At 39.6% G+C, this 19322-nt stretch overlaps 1 protein-coding gene across 1 annotated transcript in view; it reads left to right on the forward strand.

Annotated features, from left to right (window-relative positions):
* The window catches only part of FCRL5 (Fc receptor like 5), a 40540-nt gene that overhangs the window by 1641 nt on the left and 19577 nt on the right, over positions 1–19322 (forward strand). Inside the window, 7 exon segments of the mRNA XM_029227201.1 lie at positions 6140–6160; positions 7412–7666; positions 8737–9009; positions 9299–9583; positions 11043–11318; positions 14111–14260; positions 19220–19322. The exon segment at positions 19220–19322 is cut by the window's right edge and continues 17 nt beyond it. Of these exon segments, the coding sequence (XP_029083034.1) occupies positions 6140–6160; positions 7412–7666; positions 8737–9009; positions 9299–9583; positions 11043–11318; positions 14111–14260; positions 19220–19322 (1363 nt within the window).

The following is a 19322-nucleotide window of genomic DNA, read 5'->3' on the forward strand; positions in this document are numbered from 1 at the left end:
TATATATATATATATGCAACGGAATATTATTATACACCACATTTTCTTCATCCATTAATCAGTTGACAGACACTTAGATTGTTTCAATATTTTAGCTACTGTGAATAATGCTGCAATGAATATGGGAATGCAGGAATCTCATCAAGATACTGATTTTATTTCCTTCAGATACATACCCAGAAGTGGGATTGCTAGATCATATGATAGTTTTACTTTTATTTTTTTTAGAAACTTCCATACTGTTTCTGCATAATGACTGTGTGAATTTATATTCTTACCAACAGTGTACAAGGTTTCTTCATCAACACTTGTTATCTTTTGTCTATTTGGTAGTAGCCATTCTAACTGGTGTGAGGTGTTATCTCCTGGTTTTGATTTGCACTTCTCTGATGATTATTAATGTTGAGCATCTTTTTATATACTTTTGGACACTTTTATGTCTTCTATTAATATCTATTCATGTCCTTAACTGTTTTTTAATCAGGTTATTTGTATTTTGCTGTTGATTTGTTAGAGTTCCTCAGACATTTTATATATTAACTCCTTATTAGATATATGGTTTGCATATATTTTCTCCCATTTCATAGGTTACTCTTTATATTGTTGTTTCCTTTGTTGTGCAAAAGCTTTTACTTTTGATGCAATCCCATTTGTTTTAGTTATTACTTTTGTTGCCTATGCTTTTGGGGTTATATCCAAAACTCATGTCCCAGATCAATGCCAAGAAGCTTTCTCCCTATGTTCTCTTTTAGTAGTTTTACAGTTTCAGGTCATATATTTAAGTCATTAATCTACTTTGAATTGATTTTTGTACATGGTGATATATAAGGATCCAATTTTTTTTTTCACGTGGATATTCAGTGTTTGCAGAATGATTTACAGGAAGAACTATTCTTTCCCCCTTGTGGGTTTTTGGCACCCCTTTTGAAGATCAGTTGACGGTAAAAGTGTGGGCTTATTTCTGGGCTCTCTGTTCTTGATCCATTGATCTATATGTCTATTTTTATGCTAGCTTTGATTACCATAGCTTTGTAATAAAATTTGAAGTCAGGGAGTATAATGCCTCCAGTTTTGTTCTTCTGGTTCAAGATAGTTTTAGCTTTTGGGGGTCTTTGTGTACCTATTTCAGTTTTTTTCTTTGTGATTACTATGGGACCTTATAAAATATAACAGACAATTTAAGTTAAGAAATGTATTTCAATCACATATTAAAACTCTACACTTTTAGTTCTCCCCCTATTTTGTTATGGATATCACAATTTACATATTTTATATTGTATATATATTAACAAATTGTTTTAGCTATAGTTATTTTTAATACTTTTGTCTTTTTAAACTCTTTTCACTAGAATTAAAAGTGATTTATATACCACTATATAGGATGCTATGGTCTGAATGTTTGTTTCCCCTCAAACTTTATATGTTAAAATTTTGACACTGAAGGTGATAGTATTAGGAGGTGGTGGGACGTTTGGGAGATGATTATGTCATGAGGGCAGAACCATCATGAAAGAGATTAGTGCCCTCGTAAAAGAGGCCAAAGAGAGCCCTCTTATGCTTTCTTCCATAAGAGATTATAGTGAAAATATAGCTGTCTATGATGAAGTGCACTGTACTGGAGATAAGTCTGCCAGTGCTTTGATATCAGACTTTCCAGGCTCCAGAGCTTTGAGAAATAAATTACTGCTGTTTATAAGCTACCCAGTATGGCATTTTTTTTCATAGCAGACTGAATAGAATAAGACCCAGTATTCAGAGTAGTCTGAATATAACTATACTGATCTTCCTCAATTCATGATGAGGTTATGTCTTGATAGACTCATTATAAGTAGAAAATACCATAAGTCTAAAATGCATTTAATACACCCAGCCTACTGAATATCATAGCCTAACCTAAACTGCTTTAAACATGCTCAGAACACTTACATTAGCCTACAGTTGGGCAAAATCATCTAACACAAATCCTATTTTATAGTAAAGTATTGAATAGTTCATGTAATTTATTGAATACTGTACTGAAAGTGAAAAACAGAATGACTGTATAGATACAGAATTGTTGTAAGTTTACCCTTTTGACTGTGTGGCTGACTGGGAGCTCTGGCACACTGCTGCTGCCCAGCATCACAAGAGAGTATCATACCACATATTGCTGGCCCAGGAAAATATCAAAATTCAAAGTTCAAAGTATGGTTTCTACCAAATGCGTATTGCTTTTGCACCATCACAAAGCTGAAAAATCATAAGTCAAACCATATATATACTCACCTTTAACAGTGAATTTTATAATTTCATGTGTTTTCATGTTGCTAGTTAGTGTCCTTTAATTTCAACTTGACGAACTTCCTTTAGCTTTTCTTTACAACAGGTTTTATGGTAGTTAACTTTCCCAGCTTTTGTTTATCTTGGGAAGTCTTTATCTCGCCTTCATTTTCAAAGGACAGATTTGCCATGTATCGTACTTTGGGTTGGCAGGGTTTTTTTCTTTCAGTATTTTAATTATCCCACTCTCTCATGATCTGAAATTTTTCTACTGATAAATCCACTGTATGTTTATTAGGGTTCCCTTGTGTGTGATGAGTTGCTTTTCTTCTGCTGATTTCAAAACTTTCTCTTTGTCTTTGACTTTTGAGAGTTTGATTATAATATGTCTTGGACCTTTTGATGTCTAGCTTATTTGGGATCCTTTGGGAATCATGGATCTAGATGTTCAATTCCCTCCCCAGATTTGGGAAGTTTTTAATTATTTCTTTAAACAATCTTTCGCTCTTATTCTCTGCTCCTTCTGGGACTTCAATAATGCATATATTGATTGGTTTAATGTTATCCCATAAACCACCTAGGTCGTCTTCACTCTTTTTTGGTCTTCTTTCTTTTTGTTCCTCTAACTGGGTAATATGAAATGACTTGTCTTTGAATTTACTGATTCTTTCTCCTGCGTGATCACTTCTGCTATTGAAGGTGTCTATTGAATTTTTCAGCTTAGTCATTGTATTCTGTAGCTCCAAGATTTCTGTTTTGGTTCTTTTTTATGTTTTCTATTTCTTTGTTAAACTTCTCATTTTGTTTATCTATTGTTTGTGGATTAATTTACTTGTCTGCTTTTTCTTATAGTTCATCGAGCTTCTTTAAGACTATTATTTTGAAATGTTAGACAAGCAGTTCATGGACCATTAGGGGAGTTACTGGAGCTTTATTAGTTTCCTTTGATGTTGTCATATTTGCCTGACAAATATGATCTGTGTAGCTCTGCATTGGTGTCTGTGAATTTAGAAAAGCAGACACTCTTTCTGGTATTTACTTGTTTGAACTGTTAAATACTCTTGCTTCTTCCATGAACTTATAGGACTGCCTCCAGGATCATGGTTGAGCTTGGCTGGAGCTGGATCTCATGGTTATTGCTGGGTCTGCATTTGGGTCTGAAGTTGGCAAGCCTGTTACCAAGGGCATGGATGGGTGTGATTTCTGCTAGGTCCCTGAGCATTCTCTCATTGGGTTGTTTGGCTGGTCCCTGGGAAGTCAGGACTTCCCTGAACTTCAGTAGAGTGGTACTGGAGTTTGGTCACAGGATGGCTTTAGGATCACAGTCAAGTTCAAGACATGAAGTTCTGTTGTCAGGGGTGCTTACAGGTGTGGCTTTCACTGGGTCCCTGGGTAGAACCCTGGGCAGGCAAGACTGCTTTGGACTACAGTAGAGTGGGACTGGATCTCGGTCACAGAACTGCTTCGGCAATAGAACTCAGGTCTGAGGCTGGTGGGCTTGCTACCAAGGGCATGGATGAGCATGGATTCCTCGGCAGAAAAGGCTGTGGCAGGACCATGGACAAGTGGAGCTAAAGTTGAGTTTACAGGAGAATAAGGCAGCTTTCAGTCTGTAGCTGGGATCATAGTCAGTGAGTCTTCTACCAGCGCATGTGCTTGTCTTCTCAAAGTGGCCCTCCTTGGTCTCGGGCTCCAATGGGGTTTCGCAATCTCTAGATCTCAAAGCTCTCAGTTTTTGTTTGTAGATGGCTGCCAAAACTTTGTTTCTGTAGAGGGTGGAGACAAAGACTAGAGACCTCCTCTTCTACCATCTTGTTCATGTCACCCCCAACATGTGACATTCTCTTTGTGCCTGTGGGTGTGTATAAGTCTATCAATTCACACATATCACCTGGTTCGTTTTTTACCAAAGTTGAAAATATTAGAATAAAACATATTTATTCATTTGTTCAACAAATTATTTAGTAACATTAATACACAGCACTATGCTAGGTGCTGAGAATGATGGGAAGACACAGGAGGCAGCATTTCTGTGCTTAGGAAGCTCATAATATAGAAGGACCTTCAACAAGGCCAATGTACAAGAAATATCTATGTAACAAGATCTCAGTTAAACAATTGTCCAAGCAAAGTTACCAATGATCGTATAAGTGGTTAACAAACTATATGCCAAGTAGCTGGTAATGACTTCATGAAACAGATAGACAGTAGGAGATGGAGGGGGCAGGGATGAGGTGCAGCACAATGTGAGAAAAAAAGACCCCATAGTTGGAAGCTGCATGGAATACTCCAGAAATAGGAAGCACATCCTAGTGTGGCACCAAAACAAAGGAGCAGGATAGGGTAAAGGCCAGGAACATGTGCTTTGGGGTCAAACAGGATGGGTTCAAATAAATGGGTTAAAAACTCAATTCTGCCCTTAACAGCTACTTAAACAGTTTCTGGTCTGTAAAATGGGGATAATCATAGAACTTTCCTCATAGGGATAGTTAGGAAGATTACATGAAATAATGTGTGTGAATATCTACCACAGAGAATACACTCAGAAAAATATTAGCTACTTATAAAACAATACAAATCCATGGTGCCAAGATATTTAGAAAATGGCAAATAATCCATTGCTCTGATTATAACACGTAGGTTTGGATTATTTCTCATCATCCCCATGTGGACAGGGATAATATCCCTTTTGCTCACTGCTGGATTCCCATTGTCTTGTCCAGTTCCTAGATACAGTTGGCATTCCACAAATTTCTGTTGAATGAATGAATCAAATCTGTCCCTCATCTGGAATGGGTAATCAGTTTACAAACTAGTCAATTTTGCCTCCTCTGCCTCTCCAATACCCCTTTCTCAAACCTGTATTCTCCCAAGTAGAGATACTTACTAACTTAGTACTTTAATTAATTCATTACTCAATAAATGTTTATGAAATGTCTCTTCTAAGCCAGGCACTGTTATAAATTCTGCGTGATATTTGGTGAACATGAGAAGTCCCTGCTTTCACATAGCTTCTATTCTAGAGAAGGGAAAGTAAACAAACCAAGTAAGCAAGCAAATAAGATAATTTCAGATAAACATTCTGAAGAAAATTAAATATCATCATCTGTTGCTCTGCCTTCCCTCCAGTCCTTCTGCTTTACGTCTGCCAGAGTGCTCCAACGAGTTACAACTTTTAATCTTGTCACTTTCCTACTTGAAACGTTTCCATGACTCCCTGTTACTTTTATGATGAAACCATAGCTACATACTATCCATAACTTAGGCCCTGCCTATCTGTCTAATTTGATTTCCCCTAAACTCTCTACATTCCAGAACCACTGCTGCATTCAACTTCTAAACACCAGTGCTATTTCTTCACATCTGTGCCCTTTCTGTCTTAATTACACCCCCCATCAGCTCTTGCCACACACAGACACCTTTGCCCGGCTGACTCCTATGTTCTCATTCAGTCTTCTCAAGCATCACTTCCTTCAGGTATCTTTCATTGCCCACCCACCCTCTTTGCCACACACTGACTCACATACACAGACCCTACATACTGGGATGGGTGACCCTTCTGCCTTCAAGATGCCCATGTGTATTTCTGTTACTGCACTTATACCCTGTATTATAATTATATTATTTTGCTTAGGGTTTCTGTTTATCCCACCAATCAACTTCTTTTATCAGATACCATTTTTTTATTCATCTTTTTTATTCACGCTTTAGTCTAAGCACAATGACCAGTATAAATAGACATTTGACAAATGACTATTACATTAAAAAATAAATTTTAATGAAAGAAATAATAAATGAATGAAAAAAAAACAAGCATTCCCTTTGAAAAGCCAAAGATTCCTTGCTCTGTGCTCATCTCTGGCTCTTTATATTTTTACAGCTCCTGTCAGTGGACAATTTGGTGAGTTCTCCTTTCTTATGTACTTCAGTGTCCCTGGATAAGAGTGTCTCCCTAATAAATATGAAATATTTGTGATGATTGCCTGAGGATCTCTAATATCTCCTGTTTCTCTTGCTGAGGTCGGCAAAGATGTGAAAGTGTCACCTGGTCTATTGGCATTGCCTAAGAGCCAGGATGGCCATGTGGTCATCCTCTGACCCTCCCTGGAAGAAGCAGCAAATGTACAAGCAACTCCTGGCCTTCACTAGGTCCTGCACTTACTCCTATTGCAAATGGACCCCAGATAACAAGGCAGGACATCTTAACTCCATATCAAATGTGCAGGACTTGGGATAAGACGTTCTCCAATCAGCAAGCCTGCAAAACTTCTCTGAAAACATCACACTGTGGAGATACCAGTGGGAATGTTGCCTTCTCTGAAGTTTTAGGAGTAAAATCCTCCAGGAAATGTGTGGGGAGCATAAGAACATCCAACAAATGGTCCCTTAAAAGGAAGAAATACACAAAAAGAGGAGATTGAGGGAGAAGACAAATTGTCTGTATCCCACATTTTTTTTAAGTTCTAACACTTAATTGCCAGTCTTCTGGGTCAGAGTATTTTGGCTATTTGAGGACCCATAAATAGCAAGAATTCACTACCACCTCTCTCCTGTCCAAAATCAGCTGCCCAGTGTTTCATCCTTAATTAGATCACCTCTGGATTCTAGCTAACAACTTGTCCATTCCTTGCTCTACCACAATTAGCTATGATGGGATTTTTCTGGGCATTTCCTGGACATGATCTATAAGATGAAGGTGTTAGACAAGTTAATCTCTCAAGCTTTTTCCAGTGCCAAAATCTTAATATGATTTATCCCTTTTTGGAAAGTGAAAAATTGTGATTTTTAACAACTCCCTGGGAAGTTCTTATGAGTTTATGAACATGATGAAGTGGCAGGGGCAGGGGATGACATTTCCCAGGATCCAATTCCATAACAGACTAACCTACCATTTTTTTCCCATTGACATTTGGCAGTGAACCTTGCCTGGTATCACCCTCTTGAAATAATTTTGCTCATTGTCATCCCCTCAGCAATCACTTTCTGCTGGGTGAGTGCTTTGGTTGAAACACAGACTTGAGCAATCAGTGACCTTCCCAGGGGGATTTCTTAGGGATTCTCCAAAGCCAGGACCTCCAGTCTGGGCCTCACAAACCACTGTGATGGGGACTGCAGGCCACTCCACCTCAGATTCTTTCTCTTTCATCCACAGCAACTGAACCAAAATCTGTAATTTTCCTCCATTCTCCATGGACCACTGTCTTCCAAGGAGAGAATGTGACACTGACTTGCAAAGCATTTCACTTGGATGCATCAGAGAAAATAAAATGGTACCGTTGGTATTTTCTGGAAAAAACACAAAGTGAAACCTCAGGAAACACCCATGAGGTCCATGAATCTGGAGATTACAGATGCCAGGCCCAGGACTCACCCCTGAGTAATCGTGTGGGCTTGTTCTTTTCTCCAGGTGGGAAAGAAATGAAAGAACAAAGTTTAGAAATAATAAAGTTACCCAGAACTCAGCTAGATTTACTAATTCAAAAGCTATAGAAATAGGGCCCAGGAATTTATATATTTTACAAGCTGCTCAGGAAAAAGGAAATTTGAGAAGCAATTTATCTGAATGGTTTCTGAAACTATGTATAGTTTGAGGCTTATAAAATTTATTAGGGATAATAATCTACATGAGGATTTGTTAATATTTGACAGATAGATAGATAGTTAGATAGATAGACAGAAATTTCCATTTCTGTCCTAAAGCCACCTGTTTTGAGTTGAAGCAGTATCTTTCTAGTTATAATGCTCTTTAATTTAGTGAACAAGGAAGCAGTATAGTAGCAAAGAGCTAAGAGCTTCTTTGACCTGACAATTCCCCTCTTAAGAATTTACCTACTGAAATAATCATAGATATATACAACCAAAATTGAAGAACATTAAATGGTCAAGAAAAGAAAACTCATTAAATAAATTACCTTACTGCCATTGTAGGAAAACTTTGTGGTCATTGAAAACCAGATTAGGGAATGATATTTATGACATAGGAAAGTGTTCATAGCAAAGTAAGTGAAAAGCAAGTTATCAAGTAGATAAATATTTTAATTTCATAAAAAGAAAAGAAATACACACAGACTCTCATATACATGCACATAGAAAAAAGAACTTGAAAAAATCTGGGTGGTGAGATGATAAGATTAATTTAAATTTCCGTTTACAAAATTTTCTCAAACGTATGTGTTCCTTTTAAAACCAGAAAAAAAGAGGGATTCCCAGGTGGTCCAGTGGTTTGGGCTCTGCACTTCCATTTCAGGGGCACGGGTTTGATCTCTGGCTGGGGAACTAAGATCCCGCAAGCCGTGCATCATGGCCAAAAAATAAAATACGAAATAGATAGATCGATAAGACCAGAAAAAAAGAAATGATAATTATTTTAAGAATCCTTTTTCCTAGTCCCTCTCTTATAAAATCTATTGGAATAATAATGAAAAGAAGGGAGAAACAATCAGATGAAACAAATAACTGCCCATGTGTTTCCTACAGCCAACCTGATCCTGCAGGCTCCACTTGATGTGTTTGAAAAAGAATCTGTAATTCTGAGATGCCGAGCAAAGGCAAACACAGGACTGAAAACTATAAAGCTGTACAAGAATGGAAAAGTCCTGGAAGATCACACTGTGGAGATATCAGTGGGAATGTTGACTGACTTCCATATTCATCAGGCAAGTCTGAAGGACAATGGCAAATATCACTGTACTGGAGTTAAGGAAGATGATCAGTTGGTTTCTTCAAACTCGGTCAAAATCGAAGTCCAAGGTAAAGCCTTCATTATTTTGTGAAATAGGTTAGTCTAAAGGAGGACCCCTGAGATTGTAGAGGATAAAGAGGGTGGACTGTAATACCATTGAACCTCAGGGCACAGTGCTACAAGGAACAGAGAAAGTACTACTGTGCTTTGGGCTGAAGGATATTAGTAATCAAAGGTAGCATCTCTTCTGCCTGCTTTTGTATGCTCTGCTTGCTCGTGCTGAGGATGAACTGTGTTTTTCTCCAGAGCAGTTACAAGCCTTACTGCTCCAGGGACTGTTTTGATTCTTCTCTCTAGAGCTGTTTCCACGTCCTGTGCTGAGAGCCAGCTCCACCCAGCCCACTGAAGGAGGAGCAGTGACTCTGACCTGTGAGACCCAGCTCTCTCCACAGAGGCCAGATGTCCAGCTCCAGTTTCACTTCTTCAGAGACAGACGGTCCCTGGGGTCAGGCTGGGGAAGCTCCCCAGAATTCTGGATCCACACCATATGGAGAGAAAACTCAGGGTCTTACTGGTGCCAGGCACAGAGCATGAATTCCTCTGTCCAGAAACAGAGCCAGAGATTACAGATACAGGTGAAAAGTAAGTGTTAGTGAGGTGAGACTTGCTAAGACTGGGGCTGGGAAGAGCCGGGCAGAGTGGCACAACAGTTGTTTATTTTTTTCTTTCAATCCCATGAGATACAACTCTTTCTTTTTCTTCTGAAGTTTCTCTTCCTTGACACCATTTTTTTTTTTCCTGGTAGGCCTATAGGCATGAGCCATGGGATATGGCAGAGGCCTCCGACTGGGCTGGATGGACTCTGCTCAGCCAGATGGACAGATTCCTAGAATGCTAGATCCCTGGAGCAGAGCACTTAAGAATAAAAAAACAAAGGACAAGAGATTGGGGAGTAAATAGTTTCAACTTGCTGTCTTTAAGGATGGTGTTTTACCCACGATTACTTTTCCCTACGTCTCTGAAACAGTGTAGGTCCTCATGCATGACTGCTAACCAATTGTCAAATGCCTCTTCTGATTAAGTTTGACCCATCTCATAGGAAACGTGTTTGAGCATTAGGAAAGATGCAGATCTGGGGTGCATGCTTTCCTGAATGAGGAAGGGGTGAAAGCGGTAGCATTCTCCATAAATTCACTCCCATTCCTAAGCAAAAAAGAAGGTTCTATGTTTCTTCTAAACTGTCCAGAATTTATTAATCTTTGTTCTCCAGTCACAGGCAACAGGTTTTTCTTAGGTCCCTGGTTTGGACTGGAAAATTGAGAGGAAGTGGAGAGGGTGTTACCCAACAGTTGCAAAATAGTAATTTCTAGCATAGGATCTCCCCTAGCATAATTGATGGAACCCCAGTCTCAAACCCTACTCCCTCTCTGTTCCCAGGTATCTTCCCTTGTTCTTCAAGCCCCCAGGATGACTCAGAAAGGCACCGCCCTAAGCCAACATCCTAGTGTAAAACCACAACCACCTGGAGTATAGAACACTTTCATCACAGATTTTCCCAGTTTTAGGAGGACTGTTATGTGTCCACCTCCTCTGACCATCTAACTGACTGGCAGAGGTGTTAAGAAGTGCTTATTCCAGGGCAAGCTTTCTGTATATGCCAATGATTGATTTCCAACTAGCCATTGCAGTTGTCACAGCTTCAGAACAAGCACCTCTGATGGCAGGTCTTCCTGTCCCCTTCACCATCCACCACTTCCCCCCCAAGCAACACCACTGTTGGGCACCGGGTGTAATTTCTAGAATGATTAGTCCATGTTCTAACAGGTAGGGCATGATGGGAGGGTGGGCAGGGTTGCCTCTTTTTCTTGTGCCAGATGCTCCACCATTTCATTAGGGAGTTGAAGTTCTCCCAAACCATGGATGGACCACAGTCGCTCCACCACTTTCTCCCTCGTCCCAAGGAACAAGCCCAATTCTACTCCAGGCCAACTTCCCATCGGGTCAGCAGACTTAGCCCTTCCCATTCTGAGACTCTTCTTCTATGACTCATTCTGTGACACCCCAATACCAAGAATCCCACGTGTCATTTTTATTCATTTAGAAGTTGTTCCTGACATCCGTATATACTCTCGCCCAAAGTTGGTGTTTGAAGGGCAGGAGCTGGTGCTCATCTGCTCAGTAAATGGAGTTCCAGGCCCCATCACAGTTTCTTGGTACAGAAAATTCAAGCTGAGGACAGAAAGAAAGCTTCACACTTCCTCAGAAACAGAATTCAAGATCCCTGTGGTGCAAAACAGCCATGATGGAGAGTATTATTGTGTTGCCAGCAATAGTCGCTCCTCCTTCCGCAGTGACCCAGTGACCATCAATGTGAAAGGTGTGTCTGCCAGATATTGTCTGAGGGATGGCTTTTCAAACTTCATGAAAACCACAAGGTGGTTGGGTGGGAGTGAATGTTGATAGTTGCCAATAATTTACTACTCTGAATAATCTACCAGAAGTTAGAAACTAACAGGAGTGGGATTTAGGGATAGAAGGAGTTATGGGAGCTTTTGGAAACTCCTAGAAATGGAGGTCAGAGAAAGTACTCAGTGATTGGCATATGTCTGGACTCTTCATATTTACAAATTACTTTTTAGCTTAAATGCAGTGGCTCCTGGGATAAAGCCAGAACAAACAGAATTTTAGAACTGGAACAATCTGGGACCATGTGTCTTCATAAGCCTCATTGATTTAAGGATGTGCAGGGATTCCCTACCTCCCACTACCTCGTTGTCTCTTTTAGTTCCAGATGACACATCCTTTCACCACCCTCAGGGCTCCTAGGGCACAGGATATTGGGAAGAATGAGATAGAGTTCCAGGTCTCTCCTGTGAAACCAAGGGAGCCTCTCTTTCAATTCTGTATCAGTTTTATCATGAGGCTGAAATCCTGAGGACCCCAGACCCCTATAGTAGAGGAATTCCCTAAATCTCTCTGCCCACAGAACATTCTGGGAATGACTCCTGTACTCAGACAATGACCTGGGGACCCAGGCAGTGAGGAGAGGCCACTCTCCATCAGAAGTGAGTTAAGTCTGACCACCAGAAGTCACAGGATCAGGTTGTTTGTTACCCCACAATCTAAAGACTGCAGCTTCAGAAATTCACAGGCTTTTGGTTCACGTGGCACCACGGCAGGTTCATTGCCTCTGCTTGGCAGATCTGAGCTCCTTCCTGTGACCATACTCTCAGGAATTCCCTACAGTGAATCATCAACAGTAAAATACACAGTCTGACCAAAACTCTCTTAACATAGCTGTGAAAACTTTTCAGGGTCCAGATGCTGTCAGAGTTCACCATTATTTGGTTTAGATGATACGCAGTCTTTGATTTTTCTGTCAATCAAAAAAAAAATAGTCCAGCGATTCCTGGGTCTAATCTTCCTCTTACTGAATCCCAACAAATCTCTACTCCCTTACCTACTTCCTGCTTCTTCCCCAATTCATCTATATTAGTTTGCTCAGGCTGCCATAACATAATACCACAGACTGGGTGGTTTAACAACAGAAATATATTTTCTCACAGTTCTGGATGTTAAAAGTCCAAGATCAGGTGCCAGTAAGATTGGTATTTAATCAGGGCTCTCTTTCTGGTTTGTGGTAGGCCACTTCATCTCTGTGTCCTAACATGACCTTTCCTCTGTGCCCTGGGAGAGAGAGAGGCCTCTCTCTTCCTCTTCTATGAGGACACCAGTCCCATCTGATTAGGGCCCCACCCTTATGACCTCATTTGACATTTATTTCCTTAAAGGCCCTATCTCCAAATACAGTCATATTGGAGATTAGGGCTTCAACATATGTATTTGGAAGGGACACAGTTCAGTCCATAACACCATTCTAATATCCCCATTGGTTCCCAGGCCTTTGAACAACTGTCTCTATCTTGTGGCCTCATCTTTCAACAAGTTCAGATACCATCACACCCCTTAATAAGTCTGTAGCATCTGTCTCTCTCCCCCTCCTTGGTCCCTGGCATCTACAGAATTCACTGTTTTTCTCTTTTCTTTCTTTATCCTTCAAATCCCCAGATGCTTGAGTTTCCAATCAATCTTAATAGTTCTCAAATCATTTCTCTATCCCAGAGTTGTGGAGATATCTGTTGTTCCAATCAACAATTAATTATTGGCAATAACCAATGTGCAAATCTATGTAGGATACAGACAGGTAGCAACATCACAGTTACTCCAACCATGTAACTATGGTTACTACACCACCCCAAACTACACCACCTACTTTACCAGTATCTGATGCCATCTTACGCTGAAAGCTATTAAGGTAGTTGTGGTAGTGAGAGGAAAATAACTTCTGTAGAGCCCTATGCTGTTTCCTTCATTGGTGGCAAACTCCAGTTCCACTTTCAAGGAGATGATATGATTCAGCATTAGACCATGAGTAAGGAGACAGACTCAGGTCCTATCTGGCCCTGAAAACAGCCTGCTGAGGGACTACAGGTGGATCTCCTAACTTTTCCTGACTCAGTTTTCTCACCTGTAAATAGAGAGGGTCAGGCTGGATGCAGGGAGAGTGTAGGAACAGAAGAGAGCATCCTGGAAGAGTATGTGAATCTGGAACAGAAATGGACCAAGGGCAGAGGTCTGAGGCCAATCCCAGCAAAGGGAGAAGTGTAGAGCAGGGACTGATAAGAAGACTCAGAGAGGCTTGGCAGGTGAGGGAACAGATCTTCCATGGTCATATGGCAAAGGGAAGGAACAAGGTAAATCTGTCAGTCTGGTGGAGCAAAATAAGGGACTTCTTCCCAGAGAACATCATTTCCTCTGGAAAACAAGAATGAGGGTCACCTAACAAAGGGAGACAGGAGAAGGGCCAGGTCTGATGGGAAAGGAGAAGACCAGCATGGAAAACAGGAGAGAGCTGGGGAGAAAAGCCTGGGAGGCACTGGGCTGCCCTGAGGGCCAGTGGACTTCAGACTGGACATCTCACTAGCCACTGATTTAAAGCTCCAAGAAGTGTCAGATGCACCTGTTGACTAAGTGTTTCTTTCGCTCAGTCTCAACCTGTCCTCACCCTCAGCCCTCCTGGGACCTGGACTTTTGTGGGAGATGAGGTGAGCTTTGACTGCGAAGCTCAGAGAGGTTTTCTGCCCATCTGATATCAGTTTTTTCATGAAGGTGTGCTGCTCATGAAGATAGAAGCTACTTTATGGAGAACAATGTCCTATAGATTCTCTCTGACTGAAGAGCATTCTGGGAACTACTACTGCACAGCTGACAATGGCCTTGGCCTCCAGAGCAGTGAGACCTTGAGACTCTCTGTCACCAGTAAGCTCTGGATTCCTGTCAGTGACCCATCCCTGACCCTCTCACACCAACCTTTTCAGAGGTCTGCATGGATCTTCCAGTTTCCTACCCCAGTCAACCTCATGCCTGTCTTGGTTCCCTTCTTATAGAACCAGCTATCTGTGGGCCTTAATCCGCACCCATCCCTGGCTCAGCCAGACCCCTATGATAGCTCAGCACCTCCCCCAGCTTTTACCAAATGAATTTGTTTTCTCAAATTATCTTCTCAGGCCCTGTATGTTCAGTCTCCAAGCCAATTTCTCTTAACTCCATGCACAGAAGCATCTCATATTTCCCTAATAACACTTACATATTAATTTAGCTACAAGCACAGTCATATGGGCATATAGTGGGCAAGACCTTACTTTCTCCAAAGTGTTCTCAAGCAGTTCAAGCTCTTCCAGTAGGTTTAAAGAGGGCTGAAGGTGAAGGGAAGGGAGGAAATTGTTTCCTGGAAACCAGCTCATTTGTTTTCTGGGGTTTCCGTGATCCTTTGACTTAACCCAGTAAAATAAGTGTCATTTCATTGTATTATGTTTTTAAATTTTTTGTTGCAGTATGACATACATTTATAAAGGTATATGAACCATAGTTGTACAGATCATGGTTTCCCATGGAACCATGAAAAAGTGTCATTTTAGGAGCAAAATTGCTTCTGTTTACTCTTGGGATCTTTGTTTAGTAGAGAGTGAAAGTTCAGTTTTCTTTTCAGAGAAGAGAAATATAAATAGAAAAATCTTGAATCTGGTCTATCAGATCATTTTAGGTCAGAAGAAAAAAACCCTGATGTCTCCCGTGGGTGAGGGTTTGTTAAGGATATCCAGAGATTAAAAAAAAAATCAACAACAAAACAAAAAACAGGAAAGACATTATATTCAGATTCATGGAATAAGAACTGGGAGATCTCTCAGAATTCAACTTATTTCTCAAAAACAGATTATACTGATGTCTGAGGATCTAGAAGCTTTCATTATTCTCTACTCCTAGGCCCATTAGCTATTTCCTTTCTATGTCCTTCTGACCCATTGTTCTTACTGCTCCTAAGTGCTTTCCACCCTCATTCTTATGACTCTATCTTATAACTTATCTTTACTCAAAACTCCTGTTAATTTCAGCATTGACTGCCTTGGACTTCTAGGTATGACGTCCTGCTCTGTATTTCAGCGTCTGCCCCAACTGCCAAAACGGTGCTTCCAACTAGTCTAACTAGTCAAGCAGCCTAGCTCTAAGACACCTCATAGGCCACTGGCAAGTCTATATGTAGAATGTTCTTAAACCAACTGCTCACCTCTAATTCAACAAATGATGGCCAAGAGAGCAGGGTCACTTGGGACAACATGACATGTAATGAACTACTTTTAAGAAAATACTTTTTCTAGGAATGATATGCACAGCAGGACCTCTGAGGTTTCCTAGAAAGAGCCAGTGTACCTGAAAAACACCTTGCTCGGGTTGTCTAATGTCAGCGTGGGTCAGAAAATCTGAATTCTAGCCCTGGATATGAAAATAGCTAGCTCATAATTTGGGCAAAACTTTTAAATTTTCTTTGTCTTGCTGTTTTCATCTTCTATTGAAAGTTAGATAAGACAGTAATTAGCGTCCCTTAGAGCCCCAGAATTCTGTGATTCGAGTTGGAATAGGAACCCAAAGGCCATGAATTCATGAAGCTCTGGAAGAAACAGAGTGAGGGAGAGGCTGAGCGACACTCGTCAAAGCCCCAGACAAGACAACCAGGGAAATCTGTGGGTGCCCCAGAGCTGGGCTTGTTTACCTGGCAAAGCAAGGGAGAGCATCAGTTTCACAGAGTCTCATCATCTCTCACAGCAGGGAGTTAGGTGAGGCACTTTTAGGGCTTTGGGAGCAGGAATTGGTCAGAGTGTGATTGTAACTGCAAGTGTGGTCTGGTCAGAATTTGTAAATTAGGCAAGTTTCTGTTATAGTCTGTGGTCTTAGGAACCCATGAGTCCACGTGGAGTTCTTATTACTATGGTCCTATCTTGGAACATATGGATCTGAAGGACCTCTTGCTCCTCTATAGCTGTTTTAGATCATAGAAATAAAACATGGCCAAAGGAAGACATTATCCCAATATAAATTGTTGAATAAAGAGGTTATTTTAAAAATGTAAATGATCTGAGGCCCAGACTCCAAAGCCTGAAGCCAATCTACCTAGGAAAGCCCCAAGCCCTAAGACATCCTCTTTCTCATTATGATGCTGTATTTTCTTCTCAAATTTAGCAATATCTGAAACCCCTTTATTTCCCATTTAGTGTCCGTCTTCCTCAATACCAGAGTATAAGCTTCATGAGAATGGAACCTTATCAGTTTTGGTCTGCACCTCATCCCTGTGCCTACTTGGTGTCTGGCATAGAGTAGGTCCTCAGTCAGCATTTGTAACTCCATGAACAAAAAGGCTTTGAGAAGAGATGAGGAAAAAAAGAGCAGGGAGAAAACATTGATCTTTGCAACTGTTTATATCAACTGAACAGAAGTAAATGAGCCCTAAATTAACAAACAAGTTGAGAAGCTTCACTGTGAGCCATGCAGACTTTCTGACAGAATAATCTGGGTTGTTTTTTTCCCCAAGGGAATATACCCCAAAGAGAAGACACAGAAATTTCTTGGGAATGTGAGTTAATAAGATATACCCATTTTGAATCTATCAACAGCCCTGGGTCACTAAAACACTACCCGCCCCCCATACACACACACAGCTTTCTCAAGCAAATACAAAACTCAGAATATAATTTTATTCATTGAAGTAAAAGCCATAAAGAAAACAAGTCCAATATGAGAATCTTATATGTATAGCTGATTCACTTTGTTATAAAGCAGATACTAACACACCATTGTAAAGCAATTATACTCCAATAAAGATGTTAAGAAAAAAAGAGAGATGATAACATAAAAGAAAAAAATATATATATATATATAACAGAGCTCAGGAGAAAAACCAAACCTATGTTAAAAATAAAATCCAAATTTGAAGCAGTAAGAAGAGAATGCGTACTTCCAAAATCTGTTACTGGAATGGAGAATTGGTTTGAGAAAATAATACAGAACACAAAGTAGAAAGACACAGAAAAAGGCAAAAAGAAAGTAAAATATGGAGATCAGACAATGAAGCCCACAAGTGTGGATAATTAAGTGTCTAAAGAGAGAAACAAAACTCAAAGACATAATAAAAAAGTTTCCTGAAGTGAAGAAAACTTGAATATGTATATCAAAAGACATATCCTGATGAGGTTATTGACTTTCAAGGCTAAAAATATACGTGTGTGTGTGTGCACGCGCCCGCGTGTGTGTGATCACAGCAAAAAAAAAGAAAAAATAGCAGTCATCTCAAAAAGAAAAAATATGCAGTTGGTCTTAGTCTTTACACAGAAGTCAATGCTAAAAGAGAGAGGAATGGTATTCAGACTTGGACTTTCAGAGGAGAAATGAGAACTGAGAATTTTATATCAAATCAAAAAAACATTTTCAAACGTGCAAGAATTCAGGGAACTTAGTACCCATTAACGCTTCTTGAAAAATTACTTGATGACAAACTCTAGCCAGCCAAGGTATGAATCAATATAAAAGACTCCAAATGAGGAAACTATGATATGAAAAGTGAATACTGAATCTATTCAGATCAGTAGTTCTCAGCCTTGGCTGCATATTAGAATCACCTAGGAATTTTGAAAAAAGACTTTTTACTAAGCTTTCTCCAGACCAATTAAATTCAGAATCTCTCAGATGGGGTCTCAGAATCCATATTTTTTAACACATCCTCAGTTGAAAATATTATACAGATATGGTTGAAAACCACTGATTCAGACATAAAAATAAAGGCTAAGCAACATGAGAGTTATGGTTACAGAAGAGAAAGCAACTATTATAAATGCTGAAAATGTAAAAAATATATGTAACAAAGGAAAATCAGTCAGAGGGAGAAGAGGAAATTAAAAAACCAATTTTCTCATGATTATTATTATTTCATAATGGAGGACAAAAATTGACTTGATAATTTAGAAAAATTAACGACAGATTTCAAAGTTTTCATTTTGTAAATAATTTCTGGATACTTTATAGAGAACAACTCATCATTAATGTATTATAGTTCACTAGCAGTCCATAAAAAATCAAATAATAAACTGTAAGGTCCCATAGGATAGAATAAGTCAATTCTTCAGATGGAACAACTGTAGAGTTTAAAACTAGGAAAAGAGAAATGATAAGAAAAATAAGCCTGTGCATTTATATGACTATAATTGATCAGAGAGTGGGGAAAGGAAACTCTTACATACTATTAGTGCAAGTGTAAATTGGTTGAAACTTTCTGAAGAAAAATTTAGCATTATATATCATTATTTGAAATGCCCATATCCCAATCCCAGAAATCCCACTTCGAAGAATTTATCCTAAGAAATGCATTGACAAAATACAATGATATATATACAGAATTGTGTAATGCAGCCTTATTCAAAATTAGAAAACAATAACAACCTAAAGTTCCATAATGAGGAATTGCTTCAGTGTATTACAGTAAATTCATACCATGGAATGCTTTGCTGTTGTTAAAAATAATCAAGCAATATTTACCCTAAATTATCAAATTTTAAATTTAGAGGAGTTGCATTTTATGCATGTAAATTATACCTCAATAAAGCTGATTTTTTAAGTGACTGAGATAGATCTTTAGGTAATAACACAGAATGATGCTCATGATATTTTGCTAAGGGGAAAAATCAGGTCATAGACCAGTATGTATACTGTGATCCCATGCATGTATGTGGGTTTTTTATGCATTTGTTTATGTGTTGATAAGAATAAGAGTTCTTACACATAGAAAAGATCTAGAAAGTGTCACCAAATAATCATCAGAGGTAACTTCTGAAAAATAAAAATAGAGTCAAATGGAAAAGATCCTGGTATCAACTAACTCATTTTTGCTCTCAGTTCCAGTATCTCACCCCGTCCTCACCCTGAGGGCTCCCGGGGCCCAGGCTGTGGTGGGGGACATGATGGAGCTTCACTGTGAGGCCCAGAGAGGCTCTCCCCC

This window comes from Monodon monoceros, unplaced genomic scaffold, assembly GCF_005190385.1.
Source record: "Monodon monoceros isolate NGI ecotype Baffin Bay Population unplaced genomic scaffold, NGI_Narwhal_1 Super_Scaffold_18, whole genome shotgun sequence".
NCBI classification, from domain to species: Eukaryota; Metazoa; Chordata; class Mammalia; order Artiodactyla; family Monodontidae; genus Monodon; species Monodon monoceros.